The sequence below is a fragment of the Penaeus vannamei genome, chromosome 2, assembly GCF_042767895.1.
Source record: "Penaeus vannamei isolate JL-2024 chromosome 2, ASM4276789v1, whole genome shotgun sequence".
Classification (NCBI taxonomy): Eukaryota; Metazoa; Arthropoda; class Malacostraca; order Decapoda; family Penaeidae; genus Penaeus; species Penaeus vannamei.
In genome coordinates, this window is record NC_091550.1 from 49,618,504 (window position 1) to 49,628,503 (window position 10,000).

At 36.6% G+C, this 10,000-nt stretch overlaps 1 protein-coding gene across 1 annotated transcript in view; it reads right to left on the reverse strand.

Annotated features, from left to right (window-relative positions):
- Positions 1-2,075: 2,075 nt before the first annotated feature.
- The window catches only part of SdhA (succinate dehydrogenase, subunit A (flavoprotein)), a 9,913-nt gene continuing 1,988 nt past the window's right edge, over positions 2,076-10,000 (reverse strand). Inside the window, exons 2-14 of the mRNA XM_027354459.2 lie at positions 7,727-7,819; positions 7,067-7,261; positions 6,704-6,827; positions 6,262-6,355; positions 5,615-5,788; positions 5,288-5,445; positions 4,810-5,015; positions 4,521-4,679; positions 3,999-4,196; positions 3,639-3,830; positions 3,184-3,327; positions 2,921-3,034; positions 2,076-2,715 (exon numbers count right to left, since the gene is read on the reverse strand). Of these exons, the coding sequence (XP_027210260.1) occupies positions 2,629-2,715; positions 2,921-3,034; positions 3,184-3,327; positions 3,639-3,830; positions 3,999-4,196; positions 4,521-4,679; positions 4,810-5,015; positions 5,288-5,445; positions 5,615-5,788; positions 6,262-6,355; positions 6,704-6,827; positions 7,067-7,261; positions 7,727-7,819 (1,938 nt within the window). The 3' untranslated portion in view covers positions 2,076-2,628. The remainder of the gene's footprint in view (positions 2,716-2,920; positions 3,035-3,183; positions 3,328-3,638; positions 3,831-3,998; positions 4,197-4,520; positions 4,680-4,809; positions 5,016-5,287; positions 5,446-5,614; positions 5,789-6,261; positions 6,356-6,703; positions 6,828-7,066; positions 7,262-7,726; positions 7,820-10,000) is intronic.

Genomic DNA, 10,000 nt, shown 5'->3' on the forward strand with positions numbered 1-10,000 from the left:
GGAGCGGCAGTGTTTGACCGGGTGGTCTAGTCACCACTATCCCTCCCTGGTCGGACACGGAGGGATTCTCATTATAAATATAAAAATCAAAATATAATATAAACACCAAAAGGGAGATCAAGTGTGCGGAAATTAATCTTGTCAATACTGGTGGAGGATTTACGGCAGCCTCTATTGGGAACTGTGTAACACTGTACTCATACTGATACTCTTCACCACAACCTGACCAGGGCAGATTGTCGGGATAAGGAGACCGTTCCGGTACAAGTATTGCGGGAGGGATGCGGCTTGGCAGGAATGGGCTTGCCATTGAAGTCAGTTTCGGTTGATAATGCTTTGGCTTTGGATGTATTTACTGTGACAAGGCTGTAAAAGGAAACTTTGTCGTCTTGCTTTTGGAGGCATTGTTGGAAGAGTAGAGTGTTGTCAGAGCAAGGGGCTGTAGTGAAGATCACGAAAAATCGACCACATTTGGCTGGGCTTAACACAGTATTCATAAGATTTCAAATAGTGGGGATAAGATTTCTAATAATAGGATAGCGGGAACGCTTGGAAGAGGGGGTAGTTTTGTGAGAGGTGGACAATATGGCTGTAGAGTAGTAATAGGGGAGGGGGTAAATGAAAAAACTGTGGGGTGGAGATCGAGAAAGTAGAGGATGTTGGGAGAGGAGGAATATTTTAATATTTTCTGTAGGTAAGTAATAACCTGAGTGGATGATTTGGATTGGACTGAGGTGATAGTATGTAATGAGGTGGTTGTAGTAGTAGCAGTGTCCAAAGTCGTGGTCGGGGATCGGGGAATCAAAAGAATTTAAATCTATGGGGATAGCTGGTAAAGGCTGTCTCAGTGCCTATAATAAAGGTGCAAAATCTTCATGAATAACCATGGCAAGCCTGAAATATATTTGGGAGAGAAGCAGCCCACTCTTCAGGGTCCCCTTGAGGCGTAAAGGCTAGATAACTAAACAGAGGAAAACCGTGTCCGTGGTTCCCCAAGTCCGTTCATGACAGGCATTAAGACCGCCTTTCATCCTCTAAGCACAGGTCTCAGTATAGGGACTGGATAGTAGCAGGGGCTGGAGTAGAGAAAGAAACGGAAAGGGGAAGAAGAAAAGACCGTGCAAAATTAGCTGAGACGAGGGCATGGGTGACCTCCAGCATTGGGTCCTGGTCGCATCTCCTAAGCCCCCACCCCCCGGCAACCAAGGAGGTTCCATAGTTCTAATGGCCTTTAATGTCTAGCACATTTATTTTGCTTTGTAACATTATCCATTAGCCATTACAATTATTCTCAAGCCGCATATCACGATAATTACTAAATGACTTATAAAACGTGATGTCTGCAAAGACATATTCATCGCACAAAAATATCTCGAAAGCCCACTCAGAATCAACACTGATCATCTTAAAATCACCGTATTTTGTGAATTACACAGCCCAATGCGTTCTTCCCAATGGTGCTATTCAGAATACTTTATTTCAACAAATATCCAACAACTATTTCAACAAATATCCAACAACTATTTCTTCAAGTAGCTTTAAAGAGAAGAGGCTTGATGCAATATCAGGCAGACTTCGGTAATTGACATCTTAAATCCAAACTTAATCAAACTTTCAGAGAACATAGGCAATTCAACATTCCATTTATACATTTCCAATGCATTTTACATGAAATTGTTATGTTATCAATGGCGAGGAGTGTATACCAGACGAAGTGGAAGTAATATGATAAAGACAATCCTCAAGTATGATGTATGTACTTTAGTCAGGCTGTAAAACCGTGTTCAGTTTTCTATTCAACAGAAAAAAAAAACTTTTGCATAGTTCTAGGTCAATGTACGATTCACACAACCCAATTCCTATTATCAGGATGATTTCCATACTTCTAGGCTCACCATTTAGCAATATTAAAAGCACAAGCTTTGATAGGGTTCTTCACCAGACAAAGGCAAAAAAAACTTTGTTCTGAAACTCTTATTATATTAGCCATTAGCATTATATAATAATCGAATTTGTTCATTACAAAAAATAAGATTCCTTTAATTTATACAAACAAAGGACACAGACACAAGACATTAACAATAAATATTTTATAACAAAAAGTTACACCTTCCTGGATTGTTACATCTCCCTTAATTGCAAGACAAAAAATTGCCTGTGTTAACATTTCTTCTTGCTAAAATCATAATTTAATAAAAGGAAAAAAGTGCATTACTCATTCTCATGGTATAAAGGTGCTGAATAATTAATATTTGTATAAAATTAAAGATTAAAAATGAATTCTCCTGAACTTTGGTTAGGTAACATATTTAGTTATATCTATAGAGGGAATGAGATGATTTGACATAATGGGAATATAGTTCTCTTACACAGAGGTCTGGTTTATATAACTGGGCATATTCTAAGCCTATATACACTATATACAAATTGCGTTGTGCCCTGTTCACCGGTATATGTCAAAGGTACATGTGATATCAACTATTTCAGTTCTACTCAGTCTTCATAATCAAATTAATCTTTTAATTCAACACCATACCAAGCAAAGAGTTGGAATTGTGCTTGCAAAAATTTAATCATAGCTAAACCCAATTAAATGCAATGAAAAAAAAAAGTCAAAATCAATTCCTTTTAGTAAGATCTGATGGCTGGTGGGACAGTAGCACATTCAGCATCATCAAGAGTGTGGTCAATCACAGGTCTGTAGTCCAATTTGACCTGAAAGACAAATTTAATATTAATAACATATACTCTTAGTTTTAAAGAACCTACTGTTCAGATATTACAGAGGCTAAACAAGAAGAAAAGAGATTAATAAGAAGTGAAAATTACTTGTACAACTTCATCTTATAAAATAAAACAAATTTTTTGGAGTCTACAATTAATCATTTATATCTGAAACAAAAGGAAGGAGGACACTTACATCACCACTGTCAACATTTACATAGGAGAGAGTATGCTTCCTCCAGTGCTCTTCAATGGGCTTGGCAACTTGGTTGTCCAGGGGCTTGCTGTAGTCATACTCATCAATACGATCCTGAAACAGACCATTCCATCTCATTATTACATCATATCTTGTCTTTATTCTTCCTATTGATTACATAACCAGTATGGATACACTGAATCTGTACCTAACCACAAAGTACAAATATTTCTAGTTTAGAGAACAATTTTTAAAAATTTTACCTTGAAATCTTCACGGGCATGAGCTCCACGGGACTCCTTGCGAGCCTCAGCAGAGAACATAGTCTGAACAGCATTGGCCATCAGGTTCTGGAGTTCGAGGGTTTCCACAAGATCGGTGTTCCATACCATGCCACGGTCAACAAGCTGTAAAAAATAATTCCAGTAAAAATACATCCCTATAATTCCAAGTTTCCTTAGTATTGAATATACTAATAATGAACCTGTAACACATAGCATTTCTGAACCTACAATACACAAGATTTCTCAAGTAATTTATTAACCATAACAAATAATATACAACAATAAATAATGCACAAAAATATGAAGCTCAGTGCTATAGACACATGTAATACATGTACTTCGTTATATATAAAATATCTACTCAGAAAAAACAATTAATAACCAATCGACGAACTGGGGCTTTAAATAATTTTTGCAATGTAAGCATTCTTTACCTTGATGTCATCCATCTTTGGCCAGAGAGCTGCCATCTTCTCACAACCCTCTTGCAGCACATCACCAGTACGGAACACAGCAGCGTGGTTTTGCATAGTCTTCTGCATTGCCAAGCGCACTTCAGCAGTCAATACATTACCATTTGCAAATCGCAGCTTGTCAATGTTTGCTACAGAGGCTTCACCAGCATTCTGTTTATGCAGAAATGGTTATTAATAATTTTTCATCTCATGAAAAGTGGGGAAAGATATGGAAAACAGCTCTGAAATATCCTACCAACATCATTATACATAGAAAACTGCTTCCTTCCCCAATTCATCAGAATTATTTCAGTTCTATTTCCTACACTTGAGTCTCACCTCAGAAAGTTCTCCAATCTCATCTCCTGGCTTGTTCTCCTCTGCAATAGCATGAGCGCAAGCTCGGCCAAATACAACAAGATCAAGCAGCGAATTGGCTCCCAATCTGTTGGCTCCGTGGACAGACGCACATCCTGCCTCTCCAGCAGCATAAAGGCCTGGGACTACCTTGTCACCCTCACCATCATAGGTAATAACCTGAAAGAGTTAAATAAATTTTAAATGAAACCTTGGCTGCTGAATTCTGCTGAAAACTTGAATCAACTTATTACAATTACTTTACATTATCTATAACAATAATGAAACATTAATTTATACCATTTTTATTATACAATAAACCCTTATAAAAGCAGTCCCTTGCTGTATGCCAACCCTTCAGTGAAGAAAATCAATCTTCGATTACTGAGGTTGATGTATTTTCACAGACCAGTAACTCTGGTCCTCTGAACAAGTCTTTGAAGTAAATGGCAATTCTTTTACCTCCATTTAATAAAGGATCAAACTTGATTATAAAGTACCCACCTGACCCTTGTAGTTGGTTGGAATACCTCCCATGTTGTAATGGACAGTTGGCAACACAGGGATAGGTTCTCTGGTAACATCAACACCAGCAAAGATCATTGCAGTTTCAGAAATACCAGGTAGTCTTTGGGCCAACTGCTCTTGGGGCAGATGGTGAAGCTGCAAGCAGAAGGAAGAAAAAGCAAGACACTGTTTAATCTAGCAAACTTTTTCCGTCTCTCCACAATATTTGATGCCATATAATTTTCTTCTCAATTAATGTGAACATAATTTCTTTTTAGCTTTTTACCTGCAAGTACACATGATCCTTCTCAGGTCCACAGCCTCGGCCTTCACGGATCTCAATAGTCATTGAGCGAGACACAACATCTCGGGAGGCCAAGTCCTTGGCAACTGGTGCATAACGTTCCATGAAACGCTCTCCCTCAGAGTTAACAAGGTAGCCACCTTCTCCTCGGCAGCCTTCAGTCATCAAACAGCCAGCACCATAGATTCCTGAAAAGATTCAACAAGATTTTAGAAATACCTGATGTATGTCAAAAAAAAAATAATAATAATAATTTAAAAAATCTATTTTACCTCAGTTATGCATAGAGAAAATAACTAAACTTCCTCTTTAATATGGTTATTATTTATTTGATTGAAAATAAATAAAGATTATATCAAAATTATAAAGCTTCAATCCTCAATTCATTTACATCAGTAAAAAATAAAAAAATAAAACATGTTAAAAAGATGAACTACACAAGCAAAACAAATATCCTTACCAGTAGGGTGGAACTGGACAAATTCCATATCCTGACAAGGTAGACCAGCACGAGTAACCATAGCACTGCCATCACCAGTTGAAGTATGGGCAGAAGTGCAGGAGAAGTAAGCACGGCCATAACCACCAGTGGCCAGCACAGTGTTCTTTGAGCGGAATCTGATCAAGACACACATTTTTAAATATAAAGGAATATACAGAAATTCAATTATGATACTCCTACAAATAATGTAACCAAACTTTTATGTGAGCTCTATTACATTAATACATTTTTTTTTTTTTCTTAAAGTGCAAGGTTACAGCTTCAAAAACAAAAAGAAAACTTTACCTATGAATGGAACCATCTTCAAGGCAGAGAGCAATGACACCTCGGCATTCACCATCTTCCATCAAGAGATCCAGAGCAAAATATTCAATGAAGTAATTGCAGTCATATTTCAGAGACTGTCCATAGAGTGTGTGAAGGAGTGAATGACCTGTGCGGTCAGCAACACAGCAACATCTGATCAATAAAAACAAATTAAATTCAGAGAATAACTAGATACAGATTGTAAATATGAAAAAAAACATTGCAAATGTTACACTTGTGAGATCAGATATAATGCATCAGATCAATTTTAATGAGTAATCTAACCAATAGCATATCTGATACTAATTGACTATCTCTCATTCAATCTGTTGCTAACCTCCCTCTCCCAGGCTTTGTAACACACCCTAGCTCTATTCCTTCCTTTCCTTGCTCAATCCACACAACTATACATGCTTAGAAGTTTCATTTCACTTTGCCTCTCTAATCTTCCTCCCAAACCCTCTTTTTACTAAGAAATCCTTGCCCACTAACTAACCAGCACCCGGACATACAAAACCTGTACACTCATACGAACACACGGATGCACGCACCCCCCCCCCCTCTTACTGCACATTTATAAAATTCTATACCCACACACACACATGCAGACTCTGTTAAGGACATACCTATGAGCCTGACCACCTTTGCCGAAGTTGTAGCTCTGGCCACCAAAAGCTCTCTGGTAGATCTTGCCATCAGGAGTACGGCTGAATGGCATACCTGAAGTAGAGGAAATTTACCATAATTAGGATTTAATTAACATCCTTTCAGAGAGTAACCTTACATCTTTGTCAAAAAGTTTAAGAGACACCCCTTTCTCTTCCTCATTAGCAAGTCATGCAAGTTCCATTTTAGATTTCAATGTCATTCCTTTCAAATTAAGTAATTTTGAATTACCCATGAAATTTCTTACAACATGCATATATAAGAGATAAGGTCAAACAAGTTCTACATCTGATGTAGAACTTGTTCCTGAGAATAAATTTCTACTGAATATCTCTGACCACAAAAATTGTGCCAACATAAATAATCCATCAGCAATATCATCCAATATCATATAAAACTTACCATAATTCTCCAATTCAATTACAGCCTTGGGAGCCTCACGTGTCATGTAGTGAATGGCATCCTGATCTCCAAGCCAATCAGAACCCTTCACAGTGTCGTACATATGCCACACCCAGTTGTCAGGCTGAAAATTGGCAATTTTAAATATATTAAATCAAGATGCATATTGCTACTAATGTGTAAGTAATGTATTTATGGACAATCATAACAAATCTATGAGATCATTAGTAATCATGAAAATATGAAACAATTTCCATTGTCTTTAATTAAATACAAATACTTTCAATTAAAAATACTTAACTATACACATAAACTACATTAGGTATATTGTATCATATGGCATATAATGGAGAAAATTCTCACCTCCATGTTGCCTAGGGCAGCATTGATACCACCCTGGGCTGCTACTGTATGAGATCGAGTTGGGAACAACTTGCTGATCACAGCTGTGCGGAAACCTTCCTGCACGAGACCAAAGGCAGCTCGCAAACCAGCTCCTCCAGCTCCAACAACAACAGCATCATAGGTGTGGTCCACCACAGGGTAATCACGGGAGAGCTATGGATAAGACAACAAAGGAGAATGATATTTGGATAATATGCAAATATAATAGAACTTCAGCACTTTCTTTTCCATTAAATATTGTCATGACATGTAACTATCCAAGAGTTAAAACCTTCGGGTCATTTTCATTTTTATAGAAGCTGAATTTGGAAATGGAATGAATTCCTTGCTTTAATACAAGATTTTAAGAATCTCATATGATAGATCATGTTTCAATAAATTATACTTATTTCCTGATAAGGTTAGAACAATCATGTGTAAGAGATGAGTAGCAACTCAACTGTCAGACCCTTATCTAATCTTCCATATATCTTGCAATTACAAAGGCAAGCTGGTTAGAATCAAATTTAGATAGGCTCTCAGCTGTCCACAACATCCTTAGCAAAATAAAATTGGGAAACACTAACTTTACAATGAGGGAAGAAAATCCCTTCACTTCAAGTTTGAAAAAGAGCTTACCTGTCCATTTGTGGTTTTCTCATTAGGTCGTCGGCCACTCATGGTGAAGTGGAGGTTTCTGGTACCTGCTGCTGAACCTCTGATGGCAGACATCTGAAATTTAAGTTGAAGATTTGATAACTTTCCCTTGGACTAACCTAGACCTAAAAATCATACTGTAAATGAAATCAATAGAAGTACAAGTCATTATCACACACTGAAACAGTTTATCTAACTAAAAAACAAACAAATCATAGTAACTCAAAATATTGAAAAGCAAATATATTGTAAGCCATAAACAAGGCACATATAATTACTTTTATTTTTCTTGGAAAATATTGCACTACAGGAAGCAAATTTTGCATGTAATCATAACATGCACATTGCAGTGTTCAACTGCATTATTCACATCATTTCCACATATAGACAATGTCTTCTTAAACCTTTAGAAACCCTGCAATCACACATTGAGTTATGCATGAAAATCATACAAAAAAAAAAATTGTTCTGCTCTGAAATTCCAATGCATTCATTATCCTTTCCTCTTATGTATAATCCTTTCACATTAAGAAAATATCCGATGTTTCAATGCTATTTTCGTATTTAAACTTCACCAGGTAACTTTTCATAGCTTTCATTTTTGTCAGAGCTCATTTCCCAAAGCTAGTTCACTTATTCTAAGCAGAAATAATAATATACAAAATTCTGACCCAATCATAAATCCACAAGTTAAAGCTAAAGTCATTATTTTGTGGGGAAACTGTGAAAAGCTAATCTAAAATTTCCTTTCTCCTAGTTTGATTCCACTTTCTTTGTTGCTGAAGTTAAAATACTATTTGATAGATGACTTAGCAAGAAACTATTGCACAGACTTTTGTAATGACCTTCAGCATTAAATGTCCTGTATCATTAATAATGTAAAAGGTGGAGGAGCATTTTCCTTTTGTCAAAACAACCATGAACTACCCACATACTATTTTTACACAAAGTGATAGTTCCTGGCCCTTTGCCAGACATACCCACCATTTCACATACTGCTTCTCAGTCAAAACACATTGCTATTTTCCAACTTACTTACAAAATCTGAATTTTTATATCATTAACCACACACTACCTATAATCCATTTCAACTTACAATGATTACATCATGCTCTACCATAAAATTGTATTTCTCATAAAATTATCGCAGGAGTTAAAAGGAAGCCCGAACTACAGACTCTAGTGATCTTGGGTTTTATTTTTATATCACAAATACATAACATTGAAAATAACATATAACACAAACCTTGGTCACAAAGTTTTAGTGCTCAATAAACTTAAAGACATCATCCAATAACAGTTCAAGAATCGCCTTAGGCTATTGTTGACCATTTGCCACACAGGTGAAGGATATAAAAGAAAAATAATTGTCTGTGTTCAGCTAGTTGTAGGACTAGAAATTAATGACAATAATTTGAAATCATATAATGAGCTTCCTGTACTTTTGTGTGCATACGAGCATAGTATACTTGTGTGTGTATATGTGCATGGCATGTTTTGAGTGTTCGTCCAAATGGTGTGTTCAAGTGTGTGGAGTGTTTGAGTACATGAATACAAAGTGTGCCTGTGACTGTGCAAACATGTGCAATTGCATTTGTGGTGTGCAACTTCACATACTGGTGTGTGTACAGGCACATGTACCAGTGCATCTGCAAGTGCATGTGCAAGTGAGTGTACAATTGTGTGAACTTGTACCTGTGCCTGTGAACATATTATGCAGATGAAAGTGCATAAATACACATGTGCACACCAACAAATCAATCAATATTTTTGACTAATAAAATCAGATATTTCTCATTAATTGCACTTTTATCACAATTCACAAATAATAACACTATGCAAAAAAGAAATATAGTTATGGCAGTTTGTTTGACTTTCATTTTTCACTGGCAATCATACAACTGCTTTCCATTTTATCAGATGTACATTTATTCGGAAAGGAGCCATACTTTTTTAAAATAATAACTTATCACAAATATACCAAAATCGTAATGATCCTTAAGGAGGAGCTATTGTGTATAATTACCTTTGTGCCCTCCTCAAGAAAGATTGGGTAATTTTCTATCTTACGTCCACCGCTCTTACATAGATGATTTTGGTATCTTTGGATTCTTCACACTGTCCACAATACAAATATAAAGTTTCCATTGTGCGGAAACCCCCGTGTTGTGACAAACTTGGCCCCGATAGCAGGGGAGGGCATGAAAGGTTCCAGGGAAAATGCAGGGTTAAGTAACACTAATAATATAACCCTTA